We start from the raw sequence: 16899 nt of genomic DNA, 5'->3' as shown, positions 1-16899 counted from the left end.
GCCGAAGGAGATCCTGACGGACCAGGGAACACCTTTTATGAGTAAGGTGATGAGGGAGTTATGCAAGGTCCTGCAAATCTCCCACTTGAGAACTTCAGTGTACCATCCTCAGACAGATGGCCTTGTTGAGAGGTTTAATAAAACACTGAAGATCATGCTGAGGAAAGCCATAGAAAAACATGGTAGATGCTGGGACTGTCTCTTACCATATCTTTTTATGAGTGAGTCACCGTAGGAGGCAAAAACAGAAATGCTAGCTAAGTCCAGAAAACCAGAGAAGTTGGCAGCTATCGGATTGCAGACCTCTGAACCTATCAATACAACTAGCAGTAGCCGTGGGGGGTTCCTACGATGCCCTAGACCCCTCGATCACAGCCAGAGGACTATATAGCCTAAAGACAGAAAGGGAAATCTAAACTGCCCCAGAGCAGACCCCAAAGCAAAAGGCAGCCCCCAACATATAATGACGGTGAAGCAAGAAGAAAGAACACTAACACAGACAGAAAGATAGACTGAGCAAAGACGGGGCCCAAGCTAACTAGATAGGAAAGGACAGGAAGGCTGCTGTCTGCAATCCGTGAAAAACCCTATGAAAATAAGAGCCAACAAACTGACAGTGAAGAAGGCCCTGAAGACGCTAGGCTTCAAAAAGGCTATGTCAGTACTCAGGAATATTCTGAAGACAGAGCAACCGGCAAAAGGAGATTCAGCTTACCCCAGCAGGGAATGGCAGAATCCAGAAAAGCAAGGCAAACAAAAACAAAACACAAATGCTAACAGGCAAAGCAGAAAACTTAGCTTTAGAGGAGCAGGAATCAGACTGGTCTCCTAGAAGTCCACAGAGAAATCACCCGCAGGGCAGAAGGGCGTCGGCAGCCTTATATCCAGTCCGTGACTCCACTCAGCCAGTCATCATCATTAGGCTCAGGTGCCTGATAATCAGGCTCATTACCTTCCTTTACCAGAATAGGGAGTTCACCAGACCTCAGTGACGAAGTGGAAAATGAACTCACAACAATATCTGCTGTTTTCCATCCATGATGTTCCACAGGCCTCTACAGGGTTCTCACCCTTCAAACTCTTATATGGCCCACATCCGCGAGGTCTCCTGGATATAGCCAAGGAAACCAGGGAAGCCGAAGTCACGCCCCACAGAAGCATCATTGAGCACATGGCACTGATGCAGCAGAGGATTGCAAAGGTGATGCCCATCGTTAAAGGACATGTCCTACAGGCACAAGACCATCAGGCCAGGGTCAACAACTGGTCAGCCAGAGTCAGGCAGTTCAATCTGAGAGACCGAGTTCTTGTGCTAATTTCTACTGTGGAGAGCAAGTTCTTGGCCAAATGGCAAGGGCCATATGAAGTGGTGGAGAAGCTTGGTGAGGTAAACTATAAGATTCACCAACCAGGAAGACCGAAACCATATCAGATTTACCATGTCAACCTCATCAAGCCTTGGCAAGACAGAGAGCCTAGGCAAGACAAGGGATTCTCGAGACCGCATCGGCATTACCATGTAGCGAAAGTGACAAGCCACACGACTTTAGGCAGAGAGGGGAGGTATGTATTGTGGCTAATGGTCGCATAGCTGATGGGAGGTATGTGTCACAGAGATGGCTTGTCTCTGTGATGTAACTTGGAGTATTTTTCTCTAGTGCATGAAAGCACTAAGAGGTTTGTTTGTCTCACCTGGATCCGGGATACGGGTAGCTATGAGAGATGAGCGGGTCTGACTGCCCACTTACCTCACCTCTGGGTGTGGTTACAGCCTATTTAATGGAGGCTGTTGTTTGTCACATGGTCTGTGACTGGAGGCATGGTGGCTTCCAGTGTATGGTTTTCTGAGATGCTGAACTGAGAGGGCAGACCACCGTGCTATATGAACTGTTTGTTTTTCTTTTTGTTTCCATTTTGTGCCACATAAGGCCATCTTTTGTTTGCTTAAACTTAAGCAGGTTTATGGAGCAAATAAACTTGACGGACATTTTTATGAAAACCGCTTCTTCTGCTTACCTCAACCCACAGCCGAGTGAGTAAAACCTTACACCGTCTAATCCACACAGGAAAGAAATTATCCATTGAAGTCCATAAATTATGTGCAATAATGGAAAATGGGAAATACTATTGACTGCGCTTACTGAAACTAATTTAATACTTCATTCATAGCCTTTGTTGGTGATGAAGCTTTAAGACACCTCCTGTATGGAGAAACTAGTCACAGGCATTGCTCAGGTGTGATTTTGGCCCATTCTTCCACACAAACTCTCATCACATCACAAGCTTCTATGGCTCCTTCTATGATATCTGAGACTTAGTTCCTTCCATACATTTTCTATAGGATTATGGTCTGATGATCAGCAACAGCCATTCTAGCAGATTTATTTTCTTTCTCTAAACCTAATTCAACAATTCCTTGGCTGTGTGTCTGGGGTCATTGTATTGCTGAAATGTCCACCCTCATTTCATCTTCATCATCCTGGTAGATGATAGCAGATTTTTAACCAAAATGTCTCCATACACTTGCACATTTATTCTTCCTTCAATCACATGAAGTTTGCCAGTGACATATGCTGAGAATAAGCCCCACACCATGATGATCCCACCTCCAAACTTCACTGTTGTTATGGTGTTTTTTGGGTGATATGCAGTGCCTCTTGGCCTTCAAACATGGTGTATTATGGCATTCTTAATATCTGGTGACTGCTTTTCGCCTCGATCATTAGTATTTGGTGACCACCCTTCACCTGATTCATCAGTATCTGATGACCACCCATCACCTCCATCATCAGTATTTGGTGACCACCCATCACCTCCATCATCAGTATCTGGTGACCGCCTATTGCCTCCATAATCAGTATCTAGTGACTGCCTGTTGACTCTATAATCAGTATCTGGTGACCGCCTGTCGCCTCCATCATCAGTACCTGGTGACTGCCCATCGCCTCCGTCATCAGTTCCTGGTGACCATACGTCACCTCTACCATCAGTATCTGGCTCAGCATAAAGCAGATATTTTTATTCAGAAGCATTATAATAACATTGCTATCTTTAAGGGCGTCGTGTCCGGATGTGCTGCAGAAAACCAGAGAAGATTGAAGTTTGCAGAGATGAGCTCTGGCTGTACATGAGAAAAGTCATTATGGAGTCTAGACAAGATGAAGAAAAGAAAGAGATTGACTCCAGAAACGACGTCATCTATAAGGTACCTGGATGTAAATGTTTTCTGTGATACTAATTCTCATGTTTTTATTTACCATATATACTCGAGTATGATCTGACCCGAGTATATGCCAAGGCACCTAATTTTGCCACGGAAAACTTGGTAAGCTTATTGACTCGAGTATAAGCCAGGTATGCAATGTCCCCTCATCCTTGTCCTGTCCAGGTATGTGGTTCTCCAATTTTGTTCTGGTATGTGGCTCCCCCATTTTGTCCTGGTATGTGTGGCTCCTCCCATCCAGTCCTGGTATGTGTGGCTCTCCCTGTTGTATGCGTGGCTCACCCCCCTCCCATCATTGTATGCATGGCTCACCCTCCCCCAGTCCTACTTACCCTACTCGTGCCGTCGCTGCATCTCCATCCCTGCATCTCTGTTCCGGCGTCAGCAGCTCTTCTCTTGTGCTGAGTGGTCATGTGGCACTGCTCACTAAGGTAATGAATATGCGCTCCATGCCTATGGGAGTGGAGACGCATGCATATTCATTACCTTAATGAGCTGTACCACATGACCGCTCATCACAGGGGAAGAGCTGCCGGAGCCGGGACAGAGATGAAGGGACGGAGATGCAGCAATGGCATGAGGAGGGTGAGTATGATGTCTTCTTGAAGCCGGCAGCTACAGCTGTCACTGTGCCACAGCCTCCGACTCGTGCCGCTGCTCCACTGCTCTCCCGCTCCCCCTCCCCCGCCATCTTTCTGGACAATGACTTGTGTATAAGCCGAGGGGGGTGTTTTCAGCACAAAAGAATGTGCTGAAAATCTCAGCTTATACACGAGTATATACGGTATGCTCGGAGCATTAAAGGGGTTGTCCAGGTTTATGATGAGTCTGCAGTCATTCTATGTGACTGCAGACTTCTGCTTTCTCATAGTGTACACTGCACACTGTCAGGATTTTCTGGTGCCGGCAACTTACATACATGTGAACACGTGCTGACTAGACACGTGTGGCCTCACTGAGTGAAATGAATTGGCCGATGCTGGACACATCTAGTCGGAATGTGGCCAGAAGTATACAGATCACATCCTTGCGCTGACATGATCGTCCACTGTTACCAATGGCAAGGGAGATTCCTAAAAGTGTGCAGTGCATGGGCTGTGAGAATTTAGAAGCCTGTGGCCACCTATAGTGACTGAAGACTTTCATCTCAAACCAGGACGAGACCTCTAATTATAAAATGAAGCCCGGCAGCCAATCCTAACGGCATATAATATCCTCACTATCAGGATTCAGCTTTACTTGCTGGCTCCAGCATTCATCACATGGACACGTCACTCATATGCCATTTTCATAGTTACGGTCATGTGACAACGAGCTTCTATTCCAGCTTCTCTCAGTTTGTTACTGAACATGGATAGAATTAGGGAGAGCAGTTCATCGGCACGTGACTAGGTGAGCAAATCACATATGTGCTTGGGGGGCAGGGGGGAGAGGACCGCAAACTGAAATGTTGCCCCGAGTGCCAGAAAACATAGGTACACCTCTGCCGACCCCTAACATCCAGCCCATGTCATTATGAATGAGGAGTCCTGGGAATGATGATCCGGCGCTGAGATCACATGAAGATCCAGAGATGAGACGAGATGATGGAAGAAATTCTATTAATTTCTTTTTTGTTTTCTGTGTATTTTCCATGCAAAGATTGAGCTATTTATGACACTAGAGAAGAGCCCCCATATTTATCTGTCAGGGCCACATGTTCAGGTGGGTGTGCATTAAGGCTGGGGATAATTTTCTTCCTCTTGTGGATGGGGTACAGCTCAGATTTAGCTGTTCCTTGATTTTAACGCTCTGAGATTCAAGTTTATTGCCAGGATAGACGCGTTTATTCCACCTTTCTGCTCCTCTCCTGCCGTGGGATGTCACACGAGGCGCGAGGCACGTCATGCCTCACACATCAGTTGTGACTGTGGCACCCTTCGTCTGTTTCTGATCTTGTCTGGTCTCATTGTAATTTCATCTTAAATGTGGGAAATGAGCAATAAAAAGTCGGTTGTCCCTGCCCCTCCATGACACCTCGGCATTACTCGCTGATTTAAGGCTCTGCACGCTTACAGCTGATAACCTGCCGCCATATTTGTAGCTTTTGATTCATCATTCAAAAAGCAAAACTGCAGTGAGATTTCCCTAAGCGGTAATAATAGATTGGCAATATCTTACCGAGCATTATTGTCAACATAAAGCGGAGGAAAGTCTGCACAAGTCTCTGCAAGTAAATTGCTTTTTGTGTTAGGAAAGTGTGCCCCTGATCTGCAGGGACTCCGCATGATGGGATGGCATTAAATAACCATCTCAAGTGCAGAATTTATTACTGATTCATACAAATATCTGTATTTAGATCTTATAGAGAGATGGTCCGGCTCTGCCTTCTGCTCGCGGAAAACAAGAAGATAAGATGCCTATGTAGCAGAGCCGAACCTCACGGAATACAGATGATAGTGGATTTACTGCAGATCCATAGAGCCCGAGGTAACATATGTTGGTATTAGTGTGCCTTGTGCCACTGGTGGACACATAAGCGCCCTTGTGTAAGAACAGTACATGGGCTCTTTACAGTCCAATAACTCATCATAATGCACAGTTCCTCCTGGTCCAGAGTACCCTCTATAAGGGAGGTGTAAAGGTGCCGGTACAGGAGGGTGGAGCCCCAGGCTGCAGAGAAATCATATTCCCCACACTCTTTTGGGTGGATACAAATAAAACTTCTTTACTGTGATACACTGTTTCCATAATAGATGAACACGCAAATACATATTTTTCTTGTATGCAGGTCGTATGACGCCATATAGTGTCAGTGCACATATTGCATGCTGCTGCTGTATCACAGATTATCACTTTCTTGTGCTGCGTGCACGTGAAAAAGACTCGGGAATATTAAAATGTTAATTTGTTTTTGATCACCTATATAAAGAAAAAAATATTTGCTTGTTCATCTATTGTGGAAACAGTGTATCAGAATAAACGAGTTTTATTTGCAACCATACAAGAGTGTGCGGAAAATACGATTTATTTATTTGGAGCTGGTAGTGGCCCCTTTAACTCTTGGGCCCCTGTGTGGCTGTATAGGTTGGACCAATGATATGTTTATCCCTGCCTTGTGCCATGTGAAAAACTCATATAAAAAAAACTGACCGTCACTTCCAAACAGAAATCATGTGTGAACATGTGCTTACTAAGAGTAGCCATCTCCATATATAACCAACAAACAAAGTAGCACTCTGTAGCGCTATAGCATGAAAACATGAAATATATGACATTTGAACTGCATTACTGCACTAGAAAATATGAAAAATTGAGAATACTTAGCCCATAAATTGGCCAATTTATATGTACCCAGCAGTCACGATAAGGCGATTCTCGTTGCTGGGAACCTGACTATGTGAATCGTCTCTAGACTGAAATCGACATCTCTATGGAAAGTGTTGTGAGTTCATTTTCCCCTTCACCGTCGATGTCTGATGAACTCCCTCTTCTGGTGAAGGAAGGTAGTGAGGCTTATTACCAAACACCTGATCTGGTAGATGATGACTGGGTAACAGGAAATTCTGACTGGATATAAGGCAGCCGACGCCCTTCTGAGTCGCTGGTGATTTCTCTGCTGGATTCTTGGAGACCAGTCTGATTCCTGCTTCCCAAAGATAAGTTTTTGCTCTGCTATTGAACATATTAGTTTTGTTTTGTTTACCTTGTTTTTTGGAGTTCAGCCATCCCCGGTCGAGGGTGTGCTGAGTTCCATTTTTGTCTCTGATCAGTTTGTCTCTTTGCTCTGTCTTCAGAATTTACCTGAGTGCTGATATAGTCATTTTGCAGTCCTAGCGACTTCAGGGACTGTTTTTCCTATCAGACGGTTAGGACATTTTTTCGTAGGGTTTTTTACGGATTGCAGACAGCAGCTTTTCTATCCTGTCCTTTTTAGTTAGCTTGGGCCCCATCGTTTGCTCAACCTATCTTTCTATCTATGTTAGTGTTTTCATCTTGCTTCACCGTCATTATATGTTGGGGGCTGCCTATTGCTTTGGGGTCTGCTCTGGGGCAGTTTAGATTTCCCCTTTCTTTCTTTAGGCTTATTTAGTTCTCCAGCTGTGATCGAGGGGTCTAGGGCATCGTAGGAACCCCCCACGGCTACTGTTAGTTGTTGTGGATAGGATCGGAGGTCTGCAATCCGATAGCTACCAACCTCTCCGGTTTTCTGGACTTAGCTTGTATTTTTGTTTTTTCCTCCTTCGGTGACTCATTCATAACAGAATCACCAGCCATACCGCAGATCCTAGGGTACTCAATAGTAGGAAAGAATTGTAAAAAAAAAAAAGAGTTTGTCAGAATTTTTTTTTTTTTGTGTATATTTTTTCCTCTATGTCTCTGAGGCCGTAGGGGGATTTTTTTTTTTTCTTTCTCAATGGAGATGAAGCAATTGTCTGATCGTGTGGAGCAGCTCACTGCTAAAGTGCGGGGAATTTCCGCCTATCTTGCTCATTCACATGCTGCTGAACCAAAGATCCCTACTCCTGATGTGTTTTTTGGGGATCGGTCTAAATTTTTGAATTTTGAGAATAATTGTAAATTATTTTTTGCCTTGAAGCCTAACTCGTCGGGGAGCTCCGCGCAGCAGGTTAAAATTGTCATCTTTTTGCTGCGCGGCGATCCCCAGGATTGGGTGTTTTCTTTGAAACCTGATGATCCTATTCTTACTAATGTGAACGCATTTTTTCAAGCCTTGGGGTTGTTGTATGATGAACCTAATGCTATTGATCGGGCTGAAAAGGCCCTGTTGGCATTGAGCCAGGGTCGGGATTCTGCAGAGTTGTACTGTCAAAAATTCCGAAAGTGGGCTGTCCTTACTACCTGGAATGATGGTGCCTTGGCAGCTCTCTTTCAGAAGGGTTTGTCAGAAACCGTAAAAGATACTATGGTGGGATTTCCTGTTCCCTCTGTTCTTGACGATTCTATGTCATTAGCCATTCAGGTTGATCGGCGTTAGCGTGAACGAAAAACTGCACGAGAGGTGTTGCCACCTGTTGAACAAATGTCTGAACCTATGCAATGTGATAGAGTTTTGTCTAGGGCGCAACGTCAGGAGTTCAGAAGGCATAATAAGCTGTGTTTCTTCTGTGGTGATGCCTCGCATATTATTTCTGTCTGCCCTAAACGAGAGAAACGTTTTGCACACACATTTGCTGTGGGTGGTGTTCAACCTAAGTTTCTTCTGGCAATTACTCTGATCTGCTCCCTGTCCACATTTTCCGCTAAGGCTTTTGTGGATTCGGGAGCAGCTCTGAACCTGATGGACTTGGATTTTGCTAAACGTTGTGGATTTCCTAATGACACCTCTGCGGACGCCTATCCCTTTGAGGGGTATTGATGCTACTCCTTTGGCGAAGAATAAACCTTAGTTTTGGACCCAGGTGGTAATGCGGGTCACCCCGGACCATCAAGAGAATTGCAGATTTTTGGTGTTGCATAATTTGCATGATACCATTGTTCTGGGGTTTCCCTGGTTGCAAATCCATAATCCAGTTTTGGATTGGAAATCTGTGTCTGTGGTGAGTTGGGGTTGTCGGTGTGCCCTTAGTGATGCTCCTGTTTTCTCCACCTCTCACCAGTCGCATGATGTTCCTGACTATTTGGCTGATTTTTATGATGTATTTAGTGAGAATGAGTCTGCGTCTTTGCCTCCTCATAGGAGTTATGACTGTGCAATTGAGCTGAGCCCTGGGTGTAAATTTCCCAAGGGTCAACTTTTCAATTTATCTGTACCCGAGCACAAGGCTATGCGATCCTATATTAAGGAGTCGTTGGAGAAGGGTCATATTAGACCATCCTCTTCACCCTTAGGTGCTGGGTTTTTTTCGTGGCTAAGAAAGATGGGTCATTAAGGCCTTGTATTGACTATCGTTCCCTCAACAAAATTACTGTTAAATATCAGTATCCATTACCCCTGATTTCTGATCTATTCTCCAGAGTTAAAGGTGCTTGCTGGTTTACAAAGCTTGACCTCAGAGGGGCGTATAATCTTATTCGCATTAAGCATGGGGATGAATGGAAGATGGCGTTTAATACTCCGGAGGGACATTTTGAGTACCTGGTGATGCCTTTTGGGCTCACTAATGCCCCTTCTGTCTTCCAGTGCTTCATGAATGATATTTTCCGAGACTTGGTGGATAAATTTTTGATCATCTATCTGGATGATATTTTGATCTTTTCCAAGGATTGGGACTCTCATGTGGAACATGTTCGGACTGTGTTCCGGATTTTGAGGGAGAATTCCCTGTATGTCAAGGGATCGAAATGCCTATTTGGTGTACAGAGGATCTCATTTTTGGGAATTATTTTGTCTCCGTCAACTATTGAAATGGACCCGGCCAATGTAAAGGCCATTTATGATTGGTTTCAGCCCACTTCTTTGAAGGCCCTCCAGAAGTTTTTGGGTTTTGCTAATTTTTATCGTAAATTTATAGCTAATTTTTCTGGTATTGCCAAACCATTGACTGATTTGACTAAGAAGGGTGCTGATGTGCTGAATTGGTCTCCGGAGGCTGTTTCTTCCTTTCAGGAGCTGAAGCGAAGATTCACTTCTGCTCCCGTTTTGCGGCAACCTGATGTCTCACTCCCGTTTCAGGTAGAGGTGGACGCTTCTGAGATTGGTGCAGGAGCTGTTTTGTCCCAAAAAGATCCTGTAACATCTAAAATGATTCCCTGTGCTTTCTTTTCCCGAAAGTTCTCCCCATCCGAACGTAACTATGATGTGGGGAATCGGGAACTGTTAGCCATGAAATGGGCATTTAAAGAGTGGAGACATTGGCTGGAGGGAGCTAGACATCAAGTCGTAGTCCTTACTGACCACAAGAATTTGATTTACCTGGAGTCGGCCAAGCGCTTGAATCCTACACAGGCTAGGTGGGCCTTGTTTTTCACACGTTTTGATTTTGTGGTCTCTTTTCTTCCGGGCATTAAGAATGTCAAGGCAGACGCCCTCTCTAGGAGTTTCTTTGCTGATTCTCCTGTTGTGACCAAGCCTGCTACCATCTTAGGTGAGGGGGTAGTTCTTTCTGCCATCTCGTCTGATTTGAGACGTGCTCTGGAAGAGTTTCAGGAGGACAAACCTGAGCGTTGTCCCATTTGAAAATTGTATGTTCCTGACCAGTGGAGGAAGAGAGTGATGTCTGAAGTTCATTGCTCTGCATTGGCTGGTCATCCAGGTATTTTTGGTACCAGAGATTTGGTGAGTCGGTCTTTTTGGTGGCCCGCCTTGTCTCGTGATGTCAGGAATTTTGTGCAGTCCTCTCGGTCTAAACCTTCTTCTCGCTCTAGTGGGTTGTTGATGCCTTTGCCGGTCCCCAGGAGGCCATGGACCAATATTTCAATGGATTTTATCTCTGATATGCCTGTCTCTCAGAGAATGACTGTTATTTGGGTGATTTGTGATGGATCCTCTAAGATGGTCCATCTTGTACCACTCCCTAAGTTGCCATCTTCCTCAGAGTTGGCTCCCTTGTTTTTGCAACATGTGGTTCGCTTGCACGGAATTCCTGAGAACATTGTATCTGACAGAGGAGTTCAGTATGTGTCTAGATTTTGGAGGACTTTCTGTTCCAAGCTGGGAATTCAGTTGTCCTTCTCCTCTGCGTTTCACCCTCAGACCAATGGGCAGACGGAGAGAACAAACCAGACTTTGGAGTCATATTTGAGATGATTTATTTCTGCTGATCAGGATGATTGGGTTTCATTTTTGCCCTTGGCCCAATTTGCTTTAAATAATAGAGCTAGTTCTGCCACTTTGATGTCACCTTTTTTTTGTAACTTTGGGTTTCATCCTCGATTCTCTTCAGGGCAGGTGGAGCATTCTGCCTGCCCAGGTGTTGACACTGTGGTGGAGAGAATGCACCAGATCTGGGACCAAGTGGTGGATAAGTTGTCTCTCTCCCAGGAAAAGGCCCAGCGGTTTTCCAACCAGCATAGGACCATTGGTCCCCAAGTTTAAGGTGGGTGATATGGTTTGGTTGTCATTAAAGAATATCACTATGAAGGTGGCTTTTCCAAAGTTTAAACCTAGATTTATTGGACCTTGCAAGATTTTGGAGATTCTTAATCCAGTCTCTTTTCGATTGGCTCTTCCTGTTACATTTAAGATCCATAACGTGTTTCATAAGTCTCTGTTAAAGAGGTCCTGTGGTGGCATCTCCTGACCCGGTTTTGGTTGAAGGTAATGTGGAATATGAGGTTGAGAAGATACTGAATTCTCGCCTGGCTAGATGGAGACTCCAGTATTTGGTTAAATGGAAGGGTTATGGCCAGGAGGATAATTCTTGGGTCCCTGCATCCGATATACATGCCGAAAGATTGGTTCGTGCCTTTTATCGGGCCCATCCTGATCGCCCTGGTGGCATGGATGAGGGTTCGGTGACCCCTCCTCAAGGGGGAGGTACTGTTGTGAGTTCATTTTCTCCTTCACCGTCGATGTCTGATGAACTCCCTCTTCTGGTGAAGGAAGGTAGTGAGGCTGATTACCAAACACCTGATCTGGTAGATGATGACTGGGTAACAGAAAATTCTGACTGGATATAAGGCAGCCGACACCCTTCTGAGTCGCTGGTGATTTCTCTGCTGGATTCTTGGAGACCAGTCTGATTCCTGCTTCCCAAAGAAAAGTTTTTGCTCTGCTATTGAACTTATTAGTTTTGTTTTGTTTACCTTGTTTTTTGGAGTTCAGCCATCCCCGGTCGGGGGTGTGCTGAGTTCCATTTTTGTCTCTGATCAGTTTGTCTCTTTGCTCTGTCTTCAGAATTTACCTGAGTGCTGATATAGTCATTTTGCAGTCCTAGCGACTTCAGGGCCTGTTTTTCCTATCAGACGGTTGGGACATTTTTTCATAGGGTTTTTTACGGATTGCAGACAGCAGCTTTTCTATCCTGTCCTTTTTAGTTAGCTTGGGCCCCATCGTTTGCTCAACCTATCTTTCTATCTGTGTTAGTTTTTTCATCTTGCTTCACCGTCATTATATGTTGAGGGCTGCCTATTGCTTTGTGGTCTGCTCTGGGGCAGTTTAGATTTACCCTTTCTTTATTTAGGCCTATTTAGTTCTCCGGCTGTGATCGAGGGGTCTAGGGCATCGTAGGAACCCCCCACAGCTACTGTTAGTTGTTGTGGATAGGATCAGGGGTCTGCAATCCGATAGCTACCAACCTCTCTGGTTTTCTGGACTTAGCTTGTATTTTTGCTTTTTCCTCCTTCGGTGACTCATTCATAACAGGGAAGACAGGATCCTGCGCTTTAATTGGCTCTCAGCCTCAGGCGTTTTTAATTACAGCAGGATCCGACCTTCCCATATAAATGTACACTTCAGTCTAGGAGAGGATTCAAATAGTCAGGTTCCCAGCAATGAGAACCGCCTTTTCGTGGCTGCTGGGTACAAATTTATTGGCCAATTTATGTGTTTAGTATCTAAATTTTTCAAATTTTCTAGTGCAGTAATGCAATTCAAATTTCATATATTTCATGTTTGCTGGTTATAGCACTACAGGGTGCAACTTTAAGGCCTCTTTCATACATCAGGTTTTCGCCGTCAGGCGCGATCCGGCGCTTTTGACAGAAACCGGATCCGGCGAAATGCAATGCCGGATCCGGTTTCCCCCCCATTGACTTGCATTTGCGCCGGATCGCGCCGGATGGCCATGCGTTTCATCCGGTTTTCGCCGGATCCGGCAATGTGTCGCGATCCGGCGTCTGGAAAAAACGGCTACTGTAACGTTTTTTGTCTCCGGCGAAAAAGCCGGACTCGCCGGATCCGGCGCGTCCGGCTTTTTCACACAATGAAAGCCTATGAGCGCCACAATGCGCCTGATCCGGCGAAAGCCGGATCCGGTGGCCGGATCTGGTTTTTTGGTCTGAGCATGCTCAGTAGCTCTGCCCACAAGACATATATAAAAGCAAGACAGTGGGACCCACAGCCACACCCAACATGCCACCCAAGAAAGCAACCAAGCGCAGCAGGAGAAGGCAGGAGACCACTGCAGCACCATCAGCACCACCACCACCCCAAATGGAGCAGCAAATGGAACATGCTGAGGAGGGGAGGCCAGCAGCAGATGAGAGACGGTAATTATCAAATCCCCCATTCCTCCAAACTAGGGCTATTGAATATCAAGATATTCATTGGCCCTTTGTTTCTCTTTATTCAACAGCCGCCCAATAGATGCAGCAGCAGCAGCAGCAGCAATGGCAGCAGCTGGAACACCACCCACAGGCATGGAGTGTGGCCACCAGGAAGACAGCACATCATCTTCTGGGAGCCCTCCCTCGCATCGTCAGCGTTTGACGGTAAGTTTTTATTTCCAAAATCCATCATCTCTGTAATATATGTCTATTCATTGCCTTTTATTTCAAAACAGGATTCACAAGATGAAGAGGAGCTCCCAGAAGAAGAAGGAAGGGGTGGACAGACACTTGGAGTGGGCTCACAATTGGTAAGTTTTTTGCATCAAACGCAGAAACACAACATCACACTACACACAACACATAGAAAACAATGTTCTGCAGACCACACACAGCAAACAAATGCCTACATCCAAAGACATAACATTTTTTGTTTTCTTCTCTAGTCTTCCCAATCTGGTGCTCGGCCAAGAGGTCCTCGCAGTGCCTCCCAGGGTCGTCGGCGACAGCAACGTGGCGGTCACCAGCGTGTAAGTATAAATATTTTTGCTTTGTTTTTTTGCACTTTTTATTTCATTTCTTTTGTGGAGGCTAATTATGTTATTTTTGTCTTTTTCTTTAACAGCCTTCACAGCGTGCTCCCGACTCCGACGGTGAGGATGGAGGACTCGATGTGGACCACCTCATCGATCTCGTCAGAGAAAGGGAGCCGCTCTGGAATATGGCTGACCGCCGCCACGCTGACCTTATCGTTACCCGACGACTCTGGGAGGAAATCTGTTCGCTCCTTGTGGGCCGCTGGGAGGACCTCGATGTTCGGGCCCAGATTAAAGAGCGTAAGTATATATAGTACCGGTTGCTTGATGTAAACCAGTGTTTCCCGAACTCCAGTCCTCGTGGTCCCCACGGATCATGTGTTCAGGATTTCTATTTACTATGGAAATCCTGAAAACATGACCCCTGGGGACCATGAGGACTGGAGTTTGTGAAACACTGATGTTGTATACTAACCACTCCTTTCTCGTTTCAGGGAACAGAATTGTGAATCGGTGGCAGTCTGTGAGGGATCGTTTCAAGAAGGAGTTCAATAAAGAGATGCGGGCCCCGAGTGGATCTGGATGACGCAGGAGCAAGTACAAGTACGCACAAGCCCTGTCGTTCCTCCGGGAAACAATGGTCACTAGAAGGTAAATATTACACACCACATGTGAAAAAAAATGTTAGATGTAACTTTTTTTTTTCAGCCAGGGCCATACCATGTCAGTATTTTAATTGTTTTTTTTTCTCTTTATTCCACAGCACGGTGAGCAGCACTCGGGAACCTGCACGATTGGACCCTTCTGAGGCGATCCCTGAGGAGACCGGCACCGAGGGACACTTCGACCGCCCCGGTACATCTGCACCTTCCCAGCCTTCCCACACATTCGACCCATCTGTCCCATCCACCAGCACAGGAGCATCGTGGCTGCCTACATTACATGAAGCTGCTGGTGAGGAGATCGCTTTCCCTTTACCCCACCCTTCTGCCCCTGCCACCTCTAGTACACCTGCGGGTACTGGGCGGCAGCGGCAGAGGGGTCAGGAAAAGAGTTATGCGCCAGAGTTCTTGCATCTGTATGCATCTTTCCAGAACTGTCTAAAAGTCTTGTCAGAGCAAATCTCCGCAGGCTTTCAGCAGATCAACTCCAGCATTCTGGAGGTGAAGACACTTCTGCAAACCATGCATTCAGAAGCAAGATCTTCGCCAAACCACACCTTTTTCAGGTCTGTTGTGGAGCGCATGGCAACACTATCTCCTACCCAGCAGATGCATGTAATGCATTCGTGCCACGGTGCTCTACAGCAGGTTACCTCCCAACCTCCACCTCCCACCACTGTAGTTCCTCCACCTGCACCCCCTCCAGCCACTTTCCATCCTCCCCCTCCTATTACATCTGCACCCCCTCCAGCCACTTTCCATCCTCCCCCTCCTATTACATCTGCACCCCCTCCAGCCACTTTCCATCCTCCCCCTCCTATTACATCTGCACCCCCTCCAGCCACTTTCCATCCTCCCCCTCCTATTACATACCAGCAACCTCACCAGTACCAGCAACCTTCCCAGTACCAGCAACCTCCCCAGTACCAGACATCTCCCCACTTCCAGCAACCTGCCCCGTACCAAACTCCTTCCCCGTACCAAACTCCTTCCCCGTACCAAACTCCTTCCCCATACAACTTTCCATCAACATCATCTGCTCCTACAGTCCCTGCCCAACCCTCCACTCCACCGCCCACCACCTCTTCTGCCTCCCACATGTCCACCCATTCTGTAGCTTTTTCCACACCATCACCTCTAACTGTTCCTTCCCCACCACGATCCCAGTCCTCTCTCCACACTCCCATTGTCGAAGTGTCCCGCAGCCCCTCCAGCAGTATTTCCACCCCACACTACACCGAGTTATAATGTTTTTTTTGTAATAAAAATGCCCATTTGGTTGGTTTCAAACCTTTATTAAAAAAGTTTTTTTAACTTTAAAAACAGTTTACACAAAAAACAATATTCTAAATAAAAGTTAAATTATTGTTTACACTGGTTGTCTGTCATTTCTTTCTGCGGCGAAATATGTTTAAAAAAAAGGTTAAATACAGGGTTTTTAAAAGGTAAAAAGGTATTCAAAACCAGGTATATAACTGTGGGTAAATTTTAGCTTTTTGCCACAGTTGTGTTCCTGGTTGTGTTTGAAGCAAAGTATTTCACCTGAAAAGTTGTGTTTATTGTTGGTGATTTCCTAACAATGTACACAACTTTTGTTAAAAGGTGAAATACTTTGCATAAAACACAACCAGGTACACACCTGTGGCCTAAAGCTAAAAATAGTAAGACCATGACAAGATAGCCAACTTTGGTTGGCAAAGGTATATACTGTTGGTCCAGAAGGTACACAAGTTTGGTTAGGGCACAAATCTTTCACACTCTGTCATCCTGCCAGTGTACTCTGCCTTGAGGTGACATAAAGTATAGTGCAAAATTGTCCCTCATTACTGAAACGGTCACAGAACTTCTAGTGGTAATATTTCCAATGACAACATCCATCTTCGCCAGTAACTTGCTCTTCTCTCCAACCTGCACTTTCTCCTCTACAACCTGTCAAAGAAGGGCTGTAGGAGCATGCTATATATAGTTTTCCAGTAGCCAATCCCGTTCGGAAGGCCACAAGGGTCAATTTTAAAAACCAGATCCGGCGTAATCCGTCGAAAAACGGATAGAAAAACGGATGAACCTGATGAGACGGATCCAGTTTTGTCTGTCAAGAACAAGACGGATCCGGCAGAAAACCGGATCCGGCACATCAGGTTTTACAAAACATTTGCCGGATCCGGCATTCCGGCACGACGCCGGATCGCGCTTGACGCCGAAAACCTGATGTGTGAACGTAGCCTTAGTGACAAACTCAGGCTCACTGCCTAAAATCACAACATAACTGTATTGCAAAATGTAAAAAGTGTCGGTGGTACCACTGTATCTGCAGACAGAGCATCTCGTC

At 45.7% G+C, this 16899-nt stretch overlaps 1 protein-coding gene across 1 annotated transcript; it reads left to right on the top strand.

Moving 5' to 3' along the window:
- The first annotated feature begins 14197 nt into the window (after positions 1-14197).
- LOC141101100 (uncharacterized) lies at positions 14198-15849 on the top strand. Its single transcript, XM_073589930.1, has 2 exons — positions 14198-14559; positions 14672-15849. The coding sequence occupies exons 1-2, from the start codon at positions 14546-14548 to the stop codon at positions 15816-15818; spliced, it is 1161 nt and encodes a 386-aa protein (XP_073446031.1). The 5' UTR covers positions 14198-14545; the 3' UTR covers positions 15819-15849.
- The last annotated feature ends 1050 nt before the right edge of the window (positions 15850-16899 follow it).

The sequence above is a fragment of the Dendrobates tinctorius genome, unplaced genomic scaffold (genome assembly GCF_039654945.1).
Source record: "Dendrobates tinctorius isolate UK_male_01 unplaced genomic scaffold, ASM3965494v1 ptg000114l, whole genome shotgun sequence".
In the NCBI taxonomy this organism is placed as follows: Eukaryota; Metazoa; Chordata; class Amphibia; order Anura; family Dendrobatidae; genus Dendrobates; species Dendrobates tinctorius.
The sequence above is the reverse complement of the archived record's forward strand: the minus strand, read 5'-3'. Positions and strand labels throughout refer to the sequence as shown.